Raw genomic sequence first — 20,419 nt, forward strand, 5'->3', positions numbered from 1 at the left:
CACATAGTTTCACGCCTTTATTTCAGTAACGCTAATGCTCTGTTTCCTATTCCCCAAAGTGTGGGGGAAATTCTGAAGAGGGTAATGAAGTTCACTGCCATCATCTCAGCACTGGTGATTTTCTGGACTAGTATGAATTGTCTTTCCTCTTTAAATGTGGCCTATGAAAAGGGGAGAACTTGAGTTGTCTCTTCTTCAAATTTGATGCATAAAGAAGGACTAAAAGGAAAAGAAAGGCTGTACACTGAAATTATATTCTTTATTATATGATACTTTTAAAATTGTGTCTGTTACAACTGGTGTGAAGGAAGATTAGTGCTTGCTTGCTCCAGGAGAGTACTGATGTTGGCAATGAAGTAAAAACTCTTATTCCAACCTTGCCAGTCTCATGTAAGGCTGCCACACTTCTGAGCAGATAATAGACTTCTTTCTTTCTTCAAATATACATATTTTTTTTTTCATCGCAAGTAAAGATTAATCTTATTAGGAAAAAAGACTAGTCAATGGATCCTTTACATTGTGGTGAGCATAATCTCCTCTGCTAACGTATACATCCTCATTTAATGGAAAGTTCAGAACAAGAAGAGAGCGACAGAAAGAGCTGTTAATGCATTGAATAACCAATACCCTATCAAAAATGCAGAGCTGTGGTATTCACTTGAGCCACTGAAGTTCACAGGTAGCATATGAAAAGGAAATTTGGATGGCAACCTTTTTACAAGCTGAACACCTGAAATTTTCCATTCCCGATAACGCTTGGCAGCTACAGTCTTGCTATGATGTACCTTGGTTTTTCTACTGTACTAGTTTGTAGCAACTGGATGTAGTATATCCCAACAACTTAAAAAAAAAAAAAAAAAAAAAACAAAAAACTGACAATACCAAAAACTTAGAGTGGTGAAAATGCTGTGTGGCTAGAATTATTCCATTTTGCAGCTTGTACTCTCTGGATTTCTTCCAGTCTGGTGACCAAGTGTGATGGAGCCTTGAACACTTCAACATATTTGGATGACGTTGATTTTTGCAATAGTTTATTTAATTTAAAAAAAAAAAAGAAAAAGCATTAGTGGCACAAAATAACAGACACTACAATTGTTACATGAAGTCTTTTGTTCATTGATGTTTTAGTCGTTGAGCCCAATGGGGCAGAAGTTGTTAGGTAAGAACCTCTGGCAACTTGAGCTCCAGTCTGAACGGCTGGTCTGGTTCCCTGTGAGCCTCCTTGGGCAGGAAGGGTTGGCTGCAACTTCCTGCGAGGGCTCCAAGTTCATCCCTAGAGGATCACTGACTTTAGAGCAAGATGAAGTGAGTGACTTTCTTTAAAGGAAGAGCCTAAAATATTCCTTTTAATTTTTTTTTATTTATCATTATAAATACATGCTTTTACACAATAACTTTAAAAAAAAAAAAACAACCACAAAAAAACCCCGAACCCAAGGATTTAATATATGGAGTAAGTCAGAACTGACTGGAACACGGATGGCCTCCATTGTGAAGGATTAGGAGTTCATTCCTGGGAAAACCAAAGTGGTTTCTTATTTTAGGGAATTTTTGTTACGTATTCTGAACACCTGAAGCTTAAGCACAATAGGTTTTCCATAATCGTGTTCCATTGTATATAGTAGTCATATACAAGGAAACTAAATCTTACAAATCATACAAGGAAACCAAATCATCCTATACTTCTTTTAGCCACCCAATGATTTAAAATGGGACTGTTTGAACAAAGCAAGTGGGATATACCTTTCACTTTGTTTATAGTGCACAAGCACTTGTTTATAGCTGATAGCCCAAAATCTAATTCAGAGTACTCGATCTCCTATAAGGTTGGTAGTTTTATAGTTGTCTAGCAAGTCTGACTCCCTCCTCCTTCTCAACTCCCCATGGAGTTTGGTATCTGTTTATCTGCTCTCCTTGAGAACTGCGTGTTTCGATTCTAAAGGTGACAGTGACCTTGGAATACGTTTTTTATCCCTCTAATTCTTTGGCATCTTCTATATTTACCTCTTAACAATGCTGGTTTATGTGTGATTCCACATAAGTAAAAATAGATTACAACAGAATCTCACTGAAAGAAGACATAAAATATACTGTGCAGAGCAAATGTGAAATAATAGCCAACTTGTCCAAACAATTTTTAGACTTAAGTGTTTTTCTAATTATTTTTAAAAATATTTTTGTAATTATCTCATTTTGCATATGTTAATATATTTCTGAAAGCATGTTTTTCATCTCTCTCTCTCCCGCCTAACAATAAAAAGTGGCAATACAAACATAGTTTGAGTGAAATTCTGTGTTTTTTTCCAAATAAGGTTAGGGTTTTTTTCTGGTTGAGATGTTTTGGGATCTCTGCCAAAAGATTCCTACCTCAGCTTGGTGGGTAGTTTTTTCTTTTCTTTCTTTGCAGTCTCTATAAACCGTGATGCCGGGATTATGAAACATGTTCTGAAGACATGCAGACACTGAAGTAGTACCTGTGTAAAAGGCAAGTAAGCAACAGACATTTTTACTCCTTGTCTGACATTTACACACGGCTTTGTTGTCTCTTTTCAGACTGTCACATCAGATATGCCGTTCTCTTACATTCTTTTTGCCATTTCTGGTTCAAGAGTAGTTTATATTCTGTTCTAACAAGCTGTTTGTATAAGTACCCTTTAGTTTTACATGGTCAAATATAGTACAGGTATTTTGTAGATTTGAATTAGTTGTGATTTCTTTTGCATTTTTCATTAAACTCAATTTTTACCTTTTTTGAAGTGAACAAAATACATGTAACTCCCCTTTTCTGCAGAAGAAATGGCACATTTGGGCAGTATGCTATTGTTTTAGTAGAAGTTCAGATATTCATATGGTGCTCACACGTACATGTTTACAAAATATGTATGCATGTATCCAGAGATAAGAAGAGAGGTCAGAAATGAGTGCCCTTCTAACACCATTCAGTGACACACTTAGTTTTTGTACATTGCCTAGGATGAAGATGATAAGCTGTGGTTCTGAGGCTAACTGGGGCCTTGCAGCATGGCCCCATGGTTTGCTTTCCAGTGTTATGGGTGAGATGCATGGGCCGCCTGAGCTGTGCTTTACTGATGGGTCCTCAAGAGGCTCGAGGTTGTTAAGCTGCTTCAGACCTCTTGAGACCTCTAAGATGGTCCTCTCTTGAGGACTCTAAGGAGCCCAAAGGCACGAGTGGCTGATGCAACTTTGCAGAAGGACTCTTCCCCCATCGGTTACTGGACATGCCTCCTTGTACGCGACGAGTACCTGTGTGCGTGCCTCTATTTTGCGTCCATTGTATAAAGTCTCCTCCTGCATGACCAAAAGAGAGGGATCTGGTTCTGACTTGTGAACCAGGTTAGAAGAGTGTCAGTTGTTCCTTGCTTGGCAGGGAGAGTGCTGTTGTTCACAGGATTCCGTTTATGATATGTCAGGAAATCTATAAAAAGTCTCGTAATGAAAAGAAAGTGCTTTCCAGTTTGTGTGAACAAATGGTAGGGAGTTCATTGAATATGAGTAGCCCCCAATTTGACTAAAAGCCAAAGAAAAGCCATGGGAAAAATTAATTGAATTCTTTTTGATGGCATGGGCTGCACTGTCTTGGAGCATTTGAGTGCTGAAGTTTTTAGCTGTTTGGGCTGCGATAGTGAAATCTAAAGCCAGATTTTGTTCGGTACCAAACAGTTTTCACTGGTGGTGTGTGTTGTGTGATTTGGTATACTACTTATATAGAATTTGCTTAGCATAACTTGCTTAGCATTAGTAGCTAAATTTGCTTGAAGCCTTAGGCCGCAAGCTGTGAATTTTCACCTAGGTATGTTGAACTCTTACCTAGTCAAGTAAAAGAAGGCCCCAGCGCTGGTTCAAGCCAGAAGATAAAGAAGCTACATTCATTAACAGAAGCTGCAACCTTAGAGTTAAGAAACGGCCCACCTAGAGACAACGGAAGGACCCAATGAAGAATGGGAAGACCTCAGACCCTAATATTACTACTGGTCCGAACTGTCGCATGAGGGGTGGGAAATTTAGATAGTAAGGGTGTAATTGCCCAGGGATTTCTTTGTTCGAGGTCCCTCTTCAGAGGCACCCAGCTCAAGCTGTAGCACTATTAATAAAAAGGACTTCATAGAAGAATCTCTTTTTGGCTTATTGATTCAGCGGAAACCTAGAGTCGAACCCTGTTATAGTGGCTGGCGTGTGTGATTTCCATAACGTGTGTCTGCAAGCTCTGCAAACCACTGTCGTGCATGTGCAGCTCTCGAGAGCAGTGCACCTTGTCTGTGGAGGCACAGAGGTTTGTTCCTACAAACTTGCTGGAAAACCTGATTACTTGGCCAGCTCTACCGATAGATGTCTTGGTCAGGAGCCTAACCTGATAGAAATAGAGAACTCCCTCTGGGGTAACTAAAGCAGTTGTTAATATTTAATGTGATTCTATTGGAGAATACTTTCAGATTGGTATTTTGGCTGTTTCATTAAGTCTTTAGCCTTTTTTTCCCAAAAACACTTATTACATGTAGTTCTAAGAGCATTTTTGATAGAGCAAATGGTACTTAAATCTTTATGGGAAAGTGAGGGATGGTCTCTTCTGAGCTCCTCAGCTTGGGCTTTGTTCCCGATCAAGTGTTGTTTTCCAAGCACCAGGGTGTGAGTGGGGACTTTCACAGAGCAGTTGTGATTCCTACAGTGAAGAGTTTGACTTGCTGCTCCTTTCTCCTCATAAAGCCTCAGCTGTTAATAACCACCGTGGCTGCTACTGGCTTAGGGAATGTGTTTTATATTTCACTGAGCCGACAGGAGGGAAAACCATTTTATCCATGCCAAAAGGAAGACCTGCTGGCTGGTATCCTGAGACTTGAAGCTTACCTCTTACCTGTTAAACCTGTCAATGGGTAACATGAATTGTCAAAATAGGTGATGAATGACCAGATGGTAAAGCACTCTTGCTTGCTTCCCTTGAAACAGTGTAGTCTGTATACTTGTCTCCTTTACTTGCCGATCTCTTTGCTGCTGTGAAATGTGTCTGCAGGGTTATGGGCCAAGGCAGTGATGGGCTGTGGTGTGAGCTTGGTTTAGGAGTACAGGAATCCTTCTCCATCCAGGTAGGAAAACGTAACTCTAGCTATTGCCCAGAATAGTACAGATAATTTACGATGGTGCTGTGAAAGGAAGGAAAGCAGAGCATGGAGTCAGAGTTTGGCTCTGAATCAGAGTATATGGCAAGACATCGTACAGTTGAGGGGTGTGACTCATGTATTTCATGTTGTTCACTGCTGGAGCATCTGGAGAACAAGTCTTATGAGGAGCGGCTGAGGGAACTGGGGTTGTTTAGCCTGGAGAAAAGGAGGCTCAGGGGAGACCTCATTGCTCTCTACAACTACCTGAAAGGAGGTTGTAGTGAGGTGGGTGTCAGTCTCTTCTCCCAAGTAACAAGCGATAGGACGAGAGGAAATGGCCTCAAGTTGCCCCAGGGGAGGTTTAGACTGGACATGAGGGAAAATTTCTTTACTGAAAGAGTGGTTAAACATTGGAACAGGCTGCCCAGGGAAGTGGTTGAGTCCCCATCCCTGGAAGTATTTAAAAGATGTGTAGATGCGGCACTTAGGGACATGGTTTAGTGGGCATGGTGGTGTTGGGTTGACGGTTGGACTCAATGATCTTAGAGGTCTTTTCCAACCTTAATGATTCTATGATTCTATGCTGATGTCCAAATGTAAACCAAGGGGGAATTTAGCTGAGTTAATTATTAACTTTTAAGATGCAAATAATCAAGGTACACTGAATAAAAGTGAAAATTAATTCATGATGCTAATTCTGTTTTCTCTGCTTGGTTCATAATAAAGCAAGTTTGCGCTTTGCCTGATTTCACTGACAGGATCGCTGCCTGCAGAGAGCTATAATAAGCTCGGCTAATGTCTGTACCATTACTGCACGCAGGGTAGGGCTACAACTTTTTTTTTTCCATGTGCCTTCAAAACACGAGCTGCTCCAACTTCTATTTTTAACTCTACTAAGTGAAACAAGATTAAACGTGAAGCAGTAGTCTGTGGCAGCAAGTAATTTTCCCAGAATGATTGTAGAAACCTGATAAACCCAGTTCTCGTTTATTTTATTGTAAGAGAATGGAGGAGCAGAAAAAACACCGACCACGTGGTCTTTTAAGGGAACGACAGGTCATGTCACCAATCCCGGGACTGTCACTGTGTTTGTCTGTCTCTCTTTTCCTGCTTTTACTCCCTCCCTTGAAGTTTTTTGTATTTACCATCTGGTATTTATTCTACCCTATCTGGATTTCTCTCTGCCTTTTATTTTCCTCTCCATCTTTAGCAATACTGTATTAAATGGCTTCCATCTGTCAAGAGTTCTTATTTCTGAATCCAGCTCCTTCAGGAGGACTGAAGAAGAAACCATTTTAGACTGAAAAACATAACCTGCGAAGATTTAGACATTCTCCAGAAAACAACTTGCTTCTACTGAAGCATAGTTCAGGGAGCATGTGTGTATGCACATTAATTTTGAAAAAGGTTGAACCTCTCAAACTTGTTTGTAACACGACTGCATGTTAAGAACTACTGGAAATGTGACATTTATTTGCCTCCACCCCAAGTGGCAAACTGCTTTCTAAACGATAGCAAAGAATTTGACTCAAGTGGGGAGAAAACTGATAGCAAAGCTTGGGATTTTTTTTGCTGTAATTCAGTTGACTACAGGCCAGGATGGACAATTTATATTTTTAATTTTAATATATTTAAAATTTTAATCCTCCTATTTGACCCTTGTAGTTGCAAGTATATCTGCTATTAATAGAACATTTCCTTACTTTTTTGGTTCCCTGTTTTATCTCCCTCTAGCCTGTCGCAACGCCTATCTGTGCTCTCTGAGAAGCGTTTTCCATTGCCTTTTTTTCTTGTACATCTCTTCCTCTTTCTATTTTAAATAATTTAAGTAGTTTGGAAACTATTATTCAGGAAGGGGGTGGTGCTTCTTTTTTTATGTTTATTGCTTAAAATCCAAGCTTTTAGTATCTATTCGTAATCTGAGTATGCAGGCATCATTTGGAGATGTAGCTATGACTAACGTTACTAGTGGGTGGGCTTGTTCTGTTTTTTTTATTTATTCTTGTTCTGTAAGTGGTATAAAGCCTAGATAGAGCCTGTAAGTAGGTCCAGACAGAGTAATCCTGATGATTTTCAATTTTCCTTCAGCTAAAGGTGTTTTTTTAGGATGGGACTGGGGTGGGAGAGCCACTTTTTTGAGCTCAGCACAGCAGGTTTGCAGGAAGCACGATCTGACCACAGGAGCATGGCTCAGGTTGCAGTTCATCTGGTGGCTGTCTATTTTAATCAACCTTTTATCCTCCTTTGTCATCAAATGAGTCTTCATACTGCAGAAAAATGACACCTCCTGCAAATAAATTTAGGAAGTGTTTTATGGAATTATGAGTTCAAACTGGTCATTTCTAGCAAACACACAGACTAATGGCAGAGGCAGGCTGGAGGAAAAATGTTGTGGTCACTTCAGATGCTTTTAAAAACTAACGCTGAGATCTCTTTTGCGTTCAGTTGTAAGCTAGGCCAAAAATAGCTGTATATCTACTCCCCTGTTATTAAACTTCATGTTCAAATGAAAAAGTAATTTTAGCAGAGAACATTGGGTTTGGTGAGCTTGTATGCAAAAAAAATCAGATAAGGGTTTGGGGGGGTTTCTGCTTGGTGGGAACCTGGGAATCTTGGGGGAGAAAACAGAGGAGTCGGTCAAGAAGCATGGAAGCGACCCATTGAGAAGAGTTTTCTCTTCCATGTGCACACTTGACAAGTCTGGGTCGAATCAAGCTTAATAAGATTAGAAATGCAGGAAGGATGTAGTTTTGGCCAGAACTTATCATGCACACACATTTTTCCCATCTGCAATAGCAGTTAAGTAATTTTTTTTTTTTTGTTGCTGTGTGTTGCGAGTCCTTCTGTCCAAGAAGAAAGCTTGATGAAAGTCAGAATAACTCAAACTTAAAAATATTTACAAGTCTACTGAATGTCCATTGACCTGGTTAGTGTCTCCTCTGCAATGAATCAAAAGGCTCTACAGGTTGGAATAAGAAACAGGTGTTGCAGAAGATCTATTACACACTAGGAAAAAAATTAAACTACAGGCTTTTAAACTATATATATTATCCTCTTAATGATTCACAGTTAGCTCTTTTCTCTTAGCAAACATTTTCATTTCACTTTTAACTGTATTACAGCTCAATAAGAAGCAAACTAAAATAATATTGGGACATATGGAACTTGAATAAAAGAAATTTGTGTGATCTCCCATGGATTAGATGAAGACTTAAAGATTAGTTAAAATCTTTCTACTTTGATGTAGAAATACTAAATCTATTGTTAAGGTCACTTGTGATTTCTGACTTACAAATCGGGGCGGGGGGTGGTGGTGGTGTAGACGCCTTTAGCTTTGGGGTTTTTTTCCAAAAGGTGGATCACCATTTTCAAGTGCAGACAAGCAGGCTGTTGCATCTAAGTTTATCTTAATTCCGGTTCTCAGGAGAGCTCTTGGACTCTAATAAACAGTGTTTGTGAGGCACAACCTACCAACTAGTTGAAAACCTCCACTGTCTCCAGAAACGTGGGAAAGTCTACTGGACTAATATCCAGGAACATCTATGGGAACAGCTCATTTATTACAGGACTGGGTATCTCAGCAGCCCTTGGGAGAAAGTCTGGTTAGTACATACTTACAAGGGAGGACCCAGAAACCGCAGGATTGCAGAGATGTTCTCATATTCCTCCTGTCTGAAGCTACTATTTGCAGAAGAACATGCTGAGCTAACTTTGACAAATAGCTTAGTGTCACTAGGACCCGCGTGTGATGAGAGCTGCTTCTGTTCCTCCTCTGCTCTCCCAGGGTTGCCTTTCTTTTTAGATAAGGAGAAAGAAGCTGCACACCCCAAAGCTGCATGCAGCAGGCACCCCCTATTTGCCCCAAATCCAGTAAAGGTTTTCTTCTAAGGATGATAAGTGAAAGAAATGCATAGTATCCTGATGTTAACAGCAATTGGCTTTGTGTGATCAAAGTGTTTTGGCCGAGTGGGGTCCCTTGGCACGTTCCTCCTGTCTGCAGCTGGTCCCTCCTCTCTGTGCATGTGCTCCAAGGGTCTGAGAAATGGTTTTCAAGGTTATATTTCTAAAAGCATCCGAATTACAAGGGCTGTGATACAGGAATAGCCTCTCACCCCCACCTACCAAAAACCTTAGGAGGCAAGTTCATTAGTATGGTACACGGCACTGAATTATTTGTTTCTCTGACCTTGTGATTTCTTTGTGCTTCAGGCTGGCAGCAGCCTGCAATTTTGAGGGTCAGCTGGAGAAAATGCCTACACATGCTGGCATGGCTAGCTCTTGGAGCTCTTCCATAATGGTTGACAAATAATGTTTTATTTCTGGAAATGAAGTGTGTTCTCTTTTCCCAGTGGGTTTTACCAATTGTTGTTTCTCACTAGTATTGCATGCTTGTCAGGCTTTATTTCTCAGAAGAGATAATGAATTTAAGTCTGTTTTCCTGTTCTTTGTACCAAGGCATGTATCTAATGGATCTAATTAAGCCAATACAAAACTCTCCAGATTATCAAATATTGTTTCATTAAAGAAATAGTATTTGAAGTCATATTTTTATTGGCTGAATTATATTTGAAGACATAGTGGGTATGTGTTGAATGTGAATACAAGGAGAAGTCAGTATGACCAAAACTGTTTCTTGTTGTTTAAAAGCACTTGCCCAGCCTAGGGAAAGAAAGGTGTAGCCAGTTGCCGAGGATGGGATTTGCGTGCTCGTAGTATGATGTGCTGTCCATAAGCTGTGCTTCCTAGGAGGGAAAAAACCCATGTTTTAACAAATCTCAAAATACATAATGTGAGGAAATTTTTACTATCTAATGGTGCTCTCATACAGACTCTAGTTTCGAAAATAGGCTTTTTTTACTTAGTCATTTAAGTGAATAGTCATAGTAATGTAAATGAAATTACTCACTGGCATAGAGCAGCTATGATTTTATACATTATTAGAAAACTTTTCTGCTTTTTGTTAGTAGAAGATTTCTATGTTGAAATAGTAAATCATTTGTGATTGCCAATAAAAACTGGAATTAGGTCCTACATAACTTTGATAATATATCAAGATATATAACTGTGATAATATATTGCAAAACTATGCTTATTGAGGACTGCTGAAGAGACGAGGTGTGAAACAACTAAGGCAGGATCTCCACGTACACACACTTAGCTCAGAATATAAAGTCTATATAATATAATGATGTGTGTCACTGACAGTACAGTGACTCAAGCTACAGCAGTAGATCCTGCACTTTAAGGTCTGTCTGGACTAAGTAATTGGCTTATATTAATATAAGTTGTATCTGTCTCGAGCCAATGCTGACAGTGATTCAGCTGCAGGAGCTGTTGGATAATATAGGTGTCAACACCTTTCAGTCCTGAGAAGTTTCCAGTAATGATGCTAAAATGTGCATGTGCTGTTTATTCTGGCAGTGAAACCATCGCTTCTGTGGGAGCTGGACAACAGCTGGTCATTGTCCTGGTGGTGGTAAATGATCATCCAAAACTCTAAGGTTTAAAAGCATGAGAGGGAGACCTATAATCAGATATATTTTATCTGCCTTTAGTTATAAGCACAGAAGAACCACTCATGTTTTAACTTTAAATTAATCCTTAGAAATATCAATAAGGTGTATTCACTGTAATTTGGTATTCTATGTAATAAATGAGCATTGTTAAAAGTGATGGAAAGAACTGTTTGTAATGCTGTGCAGAATATGACTGGAAATACATTTTTTTTGCCAAGTTAAACTAAAACATTTCCTCAAGCTTAAAAAAAAAAGTCCGAATTTTAACTGTGGTCATTCATATGAGCAATGGAGTAGAACTACGCCTATTTAAAGAATGAGTTTTAAAGTGTTCGTACAATAAAGGAGATGGAAGAGCAGCACAGACCTTAATTGTTCTCTCATTCTATGTAACTTATATCAGGTTTTCTGTCCACAATGCAATGTTTCCAAGTTTAAGATGAAAAAGAATATTAAAATGAGTTGCTGTTCTTCTGTGACTTGAAAACCTTTATAGCTGGTGGGTTTTGTTGAGGAATTTCAAAGAAAATATGTCTTCGTTAATATCTTCGTGCAACTATACTGAGGTATAACTCATTGATTGCTTGTACCTGCTTCCAATTAAAATTTATATTCATTTTTTTTAAATAAGAATTTTTAAGTAGTAAATGTCCTATTTCCAAGCTGAGAGAGATTCTAGTTTGAATGATGGACTATATTGGTTTGTTATTTAGAGCATGCATTTTCTGATAAATATTCCACCAAAATACAGTATGGTTGTTATCTTCTGGTTTCTTAGCTGTGTACACATAGAGTATTAAGCGATCCATATTGTGTGTACATGTGCACACGTGTCTGTGTGAGAGAGAGAGAAGTGATTGCTAATGATGATACATGGTTTCCTTCCTCTGTTTTATGTGATAGTATTTTGGTAGCAAACTATATCAGGGTGCTTATAGTACATGAATGTTTTTAATGTAGCTTACACTGGATCTTAACTAATCGTCGATATGTTGATGATCTTTACCAAACAGGCAAGTTTAGCTGTTCTGTATAAGCCCTAGTAATATTGTTTTGTCATCCTTAGGCTTAAAACTGCAAGCTTGGTCATAAGCTTCCTCTTTCGGATATACTTAGAAGTCAGATTTTTATCATGCGTCAAGCACAATAAGGAACTTTTGTGTGTGTGTGTTTTATCAGCCTAGCAAAGCACCACCAGAAATCTTGCTGCATCTTGCAAAAAGAGTTGTTGTGAAGGGGGTGAGGTTAAAAGAAACCCCTAAGAATTACAAATGTGAAATATTTGAAGGTTGTAAAATCAAGCTGAGAAAAGGGTTACCTGGTTATTTGATCCAGTGAATCTGGTTTAGGTTCACATTTCATGCAGATTAGATGTTTCTCCATGACACGTTTGCTTCATTCAGTGCAGAGGATGCAGTTTGTGTTCTTGGTTCCTGCACAGGAATAAAACAGAAGGCAATTTTCTGCACAGCTGAACTGAGAAGAAAGTCTGCATCTCAACTTGATCTTGGTCTTGACAGGGCTTACATAAGGTGCTGGGGTCTGGGGTTGTGGATTCACCTCTATTCCTCCCCCCCTTCACATAAACCAACACAAAAGGTGTATATAAGTGGTAGCTGGTGTCACAGAACACGCAAACAGATCCACACACAGATGTAGTGATATGAAAAATATTAAAACAGAAAATACTCCACACTGCTGTTAATAGACCTGTTCATGTAAGGTGTGGATGTAGGAAAGGACTGTAAGTCTAAGTAGTTTTTCTTTTGAAAACGAAAAGAAGTGCTTTTTTCACTTACAGCATAATTAGATACTACAGGATAATTACCTCTTAAGTTAAATATCTTCATGATAAAAGCAAACAATATATATACAGATATGGTGAATGCCCTATAGAAAAGACAGAACAGTGCACCAGGCATCTCAAATTTTATAATAAATTGGCAGATGCTCCTATTAAGCTGGAGCCCTGATACAGCTGAGCAGTTACTTCTGGTGTGGATTGCCATTTCTTTTCTTGATCACGTAACAGATGGCAGCTAATCCATTGCGAGAGCGAGGGAAGGCAATGCATACCTCTTAAAAAACAAAAGAAAAAACTATAAAAGCTTCAGGAGAAAGATCTTATACACTGGATGATAAAAGGCAGTGTAACTGTTGTAGATCAGAAGTTGTTGGGGTTTTTTGGGGGGGTTGTTTCTGGTTTGCTTTTCTCTGGGAAAGACTCAGGGTAAGGAGGATGCGGTGGTCTATCTGCTGAAGGTTGAGCACATCACGATGTTGGCTTTACTCCCTTCAGAGCAGCAAATCTGCCACTGTTCTCTGTCGCTTGTGTGATATGTGAGCTCTTTGTTTTGGGCTAGTTCTTGTGGTTTGTTTGTTTGGGTTTTTTTACCTGCCGTTTTTTTTCAGGCCACTCCTGGTGTGACTAAGGTTGCATACTTTGACATCTGCCTGGTCAAGAGGAAGGTGGCAAAGCCTGCCGGTAGCTCACCCCACTGACAATTTTAGTTCATTGCTGATGAAGTGGGGAGAAGCAGCAGGTCTCACATCCTCAGGAAGCTCATGGAGCGCTAACCCATCGGTTTTTAGATGAGCGATACCCAATTTTGCAGACAAGCAATGTGAAGCACACAGTGTGCATCCGGCCAAAAGCCACATGGTGTCACCCCCTTGGCTAATGAGAGCGAGATCGTTATTTCCCTGAATGTGTGGAGTATGGCACTAGGAATACCATGTCAAGGAAAATTAAATCGAGGCAAATCCCAAGGATTGCAGTGTTGGCCACACTTCACCTTGCTGTGCTCCACATTGGCTCATGCTTGGAGGTGGCATGTTCACTTAGGGTAAGCTGCATCCATTTTGGGTGAGAAGGAAGCAAAAGCTTGAAACTACGATGGGGAAACTTAGCCACAGTTTCCTCTCTTCACCTCCGGTCCTCCCCTCCCTTCACAGCCATATTTAGCAACCATTGCCAGTTAGGCAATGCAAATTTAAGGCTGTAGGATTATCAGCTTTGAAAAAATAGTTGGAAAAACTGGATATCTGTTAAAAAGGGGTTTGGGAAGAATAATTTCTGTTGCTGCACAGGGAGGAGGAGTAAATGATCGTTTACACTCCCTTGCAAAACACAAATACAGTATTTAGCTTGACAGAGTCCACTGATGCTTCGGTTGCATTTTTAAGTATTGCCTCACACACACGGACCCTCCCTTGGAAGACCCGTGCTCTTGCTGCTGCAGCCAGCACACCGCTGTGGCCAGTGCTGCAGACCCTGCTTGACTGGTGCGGTATTTACCAGTTTTGCTTCCTTGTTCGCGGTGTGGAGGTGGCAGATGAAGGTGTGGGTGTTGCAACGAGCTGGTATGTCTCCTCACTTGTTTCAGCCTTGGCCGGGGGCATGCCGTGTTTGCCCCAGCTTTCCTGTTTAATAGACCATCAGAACAGCAGTATCGTGCCAGGCCCCTGACCCAGTGTTCCTAGCAGTGACCAACTGGGTATGCCTAGGGCATACTGGGGGAAGGGGCCAGGCAGACAGTGAGAAGTCCCCTTGTTATGCTGTACCAGTACTGCATTCCCAAAGGCGCTCCCAATTTCCTCATCGCTGTTACTGATCCATTATCCTCCAGCTGTCTGGGGGCAGGAATCTGGGATAAGTGGTAGGCACTTGCAAATTGAGTTTTAATGAAAGTTGTCAGGTTATTTCCATAACCCAGCTTTGTTTGCACTATCCCTTTAAAATCTGGTATTTGTAAAACTCTAAAGATGCGACCTTTTGGTAGACTGTTCAGCTTAGACTGTTAAAGAGTTATTTTTGAGTAAGCTTTTCTCTTTTTCTCCTCTTATTTTCCCTACAGTCAATTGCTTCAGCGGACATGGATTTGAATCAGCTGGAGGCTTTTCTCACCGCCCAAACCAAAAAACAAGGTGGCATCACATCTGATCAAGCTGCAGTCATTGCAAAATTTTGGAAGAACCACCGAATAAAGATCCATGAGAGCCTGATCAATCAAAGCCGTTGGGATAATGTCTTGAAAAACATGAACTGGCGAGTGGATCTGAAGTCACAGTCAAGACACATCGATCAGATAAACACTCCTGTGGCAATCGTTGAAATGGAACTGGGAAAAAATGGGCAGGTAAGCTTTCTTTTGCAAAATATATAAACCTGATTTAGCTACGTATGTGCTGAGACATTTTACCTATTGCTGAATTCACTGCATCCAAATGAAGTCAGTGTATATTTCAGCACTGGGCCTTTAATGAACTTGAACTTGTGGTATCTTTGGATGCAAAGATATATTTTGGGTGGTGAATGCAATTTTTGCTTACTTTGTATCTTCATATATGTATTGGCAGCTCTCTTTACATTAAGCTTGGAAAATCTGAGGATGTAGAAATCAACATAAAATCAGCTGTACTAGCAATTATATTTGTATTCCATGCACTGCAAAATTGATTAGTCTTCCCCCCCCCCCCGTCAAATACTAAAATTAGGTAATATCTGCAAAGTAGAAGTTGAAAAAAATAAAGTTTGCAAATTATGGTGATCAAGCATCCCTTACATTTTCGGACAAATGAGGGGAAAGACTCCTCTTTATTTTACATAACACCTATTTTCATGTTACAAGTACATCTTTATTACCAGTCACATTATGCAGTCTGGTCTTATCTGCCTGAAAGAGATATATAGCTCCATCAGTGCTGAACACTGCATTTCTTTTTAATCTTTATAATTCATATGAACGTACAACTAAAGGCACAACTTCCCATCTTCAATTTTTCTGTCTTTTTCTGACAGAAAATGTGTTTCAATTTGGTATCTTTTTCCTCTGCATGTGTTAGTGAATCTTAAAACCTAATTTCTTAGCAGTAGCTACTGCAAATTGTACCATGAGCTAATTTAGGGGTTTTGATGTTAATAGTTAGGAAGTTTCCTTGGATTTCATAATATTTTAGTAGCTTATAGCAAAAGAGTACCTGGATTAGGTATACCTAAAGTGTGTGTGTGTGTGTATACACACACATATATACATACGTGGAGTATACCCATGCAGACTGAATGGTTTAACTGAAACTGTGTGGCTATACCAAGGCCAAAATGAAAGTACAAGTAAATTGGCATCCTACTGAGACAGTATATATTGTTGAAGTTATTCTGTTAGTCCACTTTTCCTCTTAGTTTTTGAAAGGTTACCCTTCCCAAGTGCTGACCCTCCGCCTTCCACTTGTGTATCTCTGCAGTGACCAATACAATAATGGTGTGTGGTTTTAGGCTTTTTTCCTAGCCTCAAAAAAGTGGAGTTTTCTGCTAGGATCTTGAGATTGGAAATAATTATATTTCATTAGTAACAAATGGAAAAAGGTTTTAAAAATAAAAGGTTACAGTGAGTACATTAGAATGAGTACATTAGTTAGCAAATGGGAAAAATACCCGTGTTCATTAAAAAAAAATAATCCTTAACTCAGACTGTTGTATTTCATAAGGGAATTATGTAGTTAGTGACTCTTGTTCTGAAATTGTTTTTCCCCCGATAATGGATTATTACGGTAACATCAATCAACAAGTACATTTATATTTCTTCCACCCTGTGCAGTGAGAGAAAAGGGCATGTGAACATGAAGGAAGAATAGACATTTCTGAGACACTGTAATTTCCTTTACCAAAGAGCCCCACAACAAAACCAGAATGAATGATTTTAGCAATGCATCTTCATATTTCAAAGGGAAGTGGTTGTGTGAATGTATTTTTTGAACTACCGTTAGACATAACTTTTGTCTCCTTTGCTGAGGACAGTGCAGTAGTGAGCGACAGCAGTCAGGCAAGTCTGACTGTCGGTGGAAATAAAGGTATTGGACTGGTACTTACAGAAATAATCATGGAGTAATTAGGATTGTCATCACTTGAGTCAAAATTGGGATTTATTTTAAGGCGTTGTGGTTTCATGTAGTCTTTAGCTTTGGTTTAAATAGATTTTCTGCTGCAAAGCTTCTGGCTGAGGCAGTCTGCAGCATACTCGCATGATGGGCTGAGGCAGGGGAGGTGGGGGAACCCCGGGACCGAAACAGCAGCAAATGGGTTGCTGGAACAGTTCATCCAGCCCTCAGCCTCTTCCCACGTGTGTTTGGGGACCTCCTGGAAAAATGGACCTCCTGGAAAGATGGTCGCAGAGACTTTACTGCTGGAGGTTGAATGAGTGGTTCTTGCACACTGGATCCAGCCCACAAACTTAAAACCATCATGTTTTATAGCCTTTATATGTATTTTTACTTTATTGTTAGCACATTTATATCTGTTCTAAATACCAAGTTTTGTAGCACATCAAATACCTGTACGCTGGTACCCTTCTGAAACTTAACAGAGAGAACATCTTTTCTAAAAGGTTGTCATTCATAGATGTGATTTGGTGAATAGTGAAGATCTGGATTTGTAGAAGAAAGCTGGCTGATGATTCAGGAGTAAATTATTCAGAACAGACTGTTGTCATTTGGACACTTGATAGCAGGGGAATATACAAATGCATTGATGTGTAACGAATTGACATTAATATTTCATATGTTTCAACAGAAGCAAAGAAATGCTCTGTAGAAAATGTACCTTTCCAGAATTTAAAGTCGCTCTGATTCTTCTCAGTGTCTCCGGACTGGGTTTAGATCTCTGCCCAGCAGAAGGCCAGGCAGTTTGGTGGAGTGTCTGCTCCTTCTGCTTCAATAAGTAACCTTGCTTTCTGCTTGCCATCTCTGAATTTTAATCAGTCAGTTCTTTCATGATAGTAAGAATATATGTGTAAGAGCTAATATGGCTAGAAATGAGGAATTTGATGTGACTGGTTTATAAATGTCAGTAGACTGAGTTTACATGAATTACGTCAAATTTCATTAATGTTTTCTGATGGGAGAGAGATGTTTCTGGGTTTGAGAATCCATTACAACTTGCATGAATTAATTCTTACTATCCTTGGCATTACTGATAATAGAAAAAAATGAACCCTTTCCTCTTAAGTGGTCTTAAAAGCACTTCTAATGATAAACATTCGGAAATACTGGTGCTCCAAACTTTGGGAAGCTTGGTTCAGGATCTGTAACTTGCAATTTAAACTCTTCTTCAGTAAAGATTTTACAGCGACATTTAAAGTTTCCTTTATGCTGGTGACATAGTCTTTATACATCCTGGTTAAAGGCAGATGAACATGCTAGCCATGAAGTACTCTGCTTTGAAAGCCTTTTTTCTTTAACAATATGACTAAAAATAAAATCCTAAAGTAGTTGCACTTTTGCCTGCATTTGCCTTCATCTGTTCATGATATTCAGCATTCGTCACTGCCAGTCCATTCTTTCCTTTTGAACAGCTCATCTTTTCTTTTGCACAATGGTTTTATCGTCCTGTACCTCTATACCTTGCTGGCTTTCTCTTAAAACATCTATAGCTCCCTGCCCCCTTCTTTACGTCCTTTTTAATCTTGTTCTTCCTCTCTGGGCATCGCTGTAAAGCTCTTTTGGCATGAAATTTCAACCGGACACAAATCTGCCGGGAGGGATAGCGGAGTGAGCTGGAGAGTTGCCCTTCTCGTGCCCTTCCTGCCCCGCTGCACCAACGCTGCTCCATATGGTGAATGGTTGCTGCCGCACAATGTTAGGTTACCTGCAGATTTCAGCCACAGATTTATATCTGACCTTGTCATTAATAGAAAATAAATGCATTGGTTTTGCACTGTGGCTTGGCATTAAGATATATTTAAACTTGTTTTATGGACTTTGTCATGTTATTTTCCTTATGAGATGTGCCTCTCCCTTGGGGCTGCGTTCTTCCTACTTGTATTCTGGGCTGATTTGCCAATAAGTTTTAACTTTCTTGCAGCGTTATATATTTTGCAGTTTAATATCTGAGACTGATCAAATGTTATAGATTAGCCTGAGTATTTGCTCTTGGCTTTTATGCTTGAACTTATTTACAGGGTGGGTATTTTCATATATATTTCTTTTCAGTGTTTAAGACATTGGTAATCCATGTAATAGCACTTTTATTGGAGTTTTGTGGGATGCTAAGCATGTTTTATGAGCAAAGACTATTTTCTGCCCTAATTTAACATGAAGTCTGGGGTTCCACTGCAGGATTCTTCCCAGAAAGATGTGAGGAAATCGCAACAGGATTATGGATTAGAGGTTTTTTTCCCAAAACATTGTATATTTCTTCTCTTTCCTTTTTTAAAACATCTACCTGACAGAGGTATCATAAAACTTAGTTAATGGTATATGGTAGGTAAATACTACTATATAGCAAATACTAAAAGCCACAATATAAGTTATGAAATTAGGATAACTTCTTTCAAATTTAAGGGCAAATAGCAGCCTTATCATTTTTCTGAAGTCTGAAATCACCAGGGATGTATATTTTTATATAAAACAAACATCTTTCTTTAAAGAACAGGCAAGCATTAGTAACAGTCTTTTGATAAATTGAAAAGTCTAATATTTCCTAGTTCTGACTATATTTTGATTGCCATTTTAAACTCTCACCAGTGAGATAAATACTTCATGATGAAAGGACTTGCTAGCTGAAGTGATCCTTTCACAGAAGAATTTACCTGATACTGAAAAAGTAAGAAATGTCAGCTTGCAGTTTACCTTAGGTATATCACATCTGCTCTCTGCTAACAGCTGGGTCCAGACCCTGGTAATTCAGAGAAAATAATAATAATAATTCAGGTAATAATTCTGATAATTCAGGTGCAGAAAGAATTCATAATGAATGTAGACAATTGTCATGTGCTATATGTAGGAGGTAAAATGCTACCAGGATTTTGAAGGTCTGGAGCTTGAAATTTCATCAACTTTTAGTTTGTATGACTATGAAGATTTAATTCTTTTAATGTTCTGGGAAAGAGTGAAGTAGGTCTCAAAGTAAACTTTTGGAAGATCAAAACTGTTTCTGACTTGTTAATTATGTATATTCTACACAAATTCAGGTTGAAATTTGTATCAACCATGCTATAAACAAATGATAAGCTGAATTCACACACGTTGACAAATACTAAAATTAAACATGCTTTCACAGTGTAATAAAAAAATCTTAGGATTTAGCTTCCATAAATCTCATTACCTTGCTAGGATTACAGACTGAATGCCACTGAGGATCTGTTGGTGTTTTGCACAGTTTTGTAAGCATGGGTCCCTTGGTTTCCCTAGGCTGCGGTTATCTCCAGCAATAGCTTTTATTGCCTAGGAAAGTCAGATCAAGAAAATGTCATGAGTAAACTCATGCTATAGGGAGGAATGATTATGGCTGCACTTGCTTTTGCCTCCGTGTGACTCCAGGTCAGGCTGCTTCAGAGCTATCTCTGAAAATAACTTCAGATAATAGACTTCCAGTCCTTTTTACGTAGGATCTATTCTGAAAAGACAGACTGCCTTTTGTGAGATATCGGTATGGGCAAAACGATGCTTGGGGACATGAAAAGCAGTTCTAGGTACCTGAACCAAAATAAGGGCAGCCTGGCCTGCGAAGGGGAAGGAAAAACAACCACCAAACAATTTTTCCTTTCCAGCCTTAATCCATTTTAATCTTTGTAGTTACTAACATTATTGGAACTATGTTCTGGTCAAAAATGGGAAAGCGCGCAGGCATTTAGAAGCTGAATTGATCAGCTTAACCTCAATGGGCTTAATACTTTTATGTGATTAAAAATATAAAACCCGGTAAGTAGCAGTTAGTGGGAAAAAAATCACCTTGGTGGCCAAGCCAAATGTAATCGCTTGAGCTTTTGTTCACCTTGGAAATTTATGAGCTGG

General features: G+C 39.2%; 1 protein-coding gene across 4 annotated transcripts in view; it reads left to right on the top strand.

The window, feature by feature from the left end:
• COMMD1 (copper metabolism domain containing 1) overlaps window positions 1–20,419 on the top strand; it is an 83,922-nt gene that overhangs the window by 9,107 nt on the left and 54,396 nt on the right. For 3 of the 4 annotated variants that reach the window (XM_076334970.1, XM_076334968.1, XM_076334971.1), the window contains one exon: window positions 14,488–14,769. In XM_076334970.1, coding sequence (XP_076191085.1) covers window positions 14,488–14,769 — 282 coding nt within the window. Of the gene's footprint in view, window positions 1–2,438; window positions 2,486–14,487; window positions 14,770–20,419 lie in introns of those variants that run through there. The other variant, XM_076334972.1, reaches the window with a different exon arrangement.

The sequence above is a fragment of the Aptenodytes patagonicus genome, chromosome 3 (genome assembly GCF_965638725.1).
Source record: "Aptenodytes patagonicus chromosome 3, bAptPat1.pri.cur, whole genome shotgun sequence".
Taxonomy (NCBI): domain Eukaryota; kingdom Metazoa; phylum Chordata; class Aves; order Sphenisciformes; family Spheniscidae; genus Aptenodytes; species Aptenodytes patagonicus.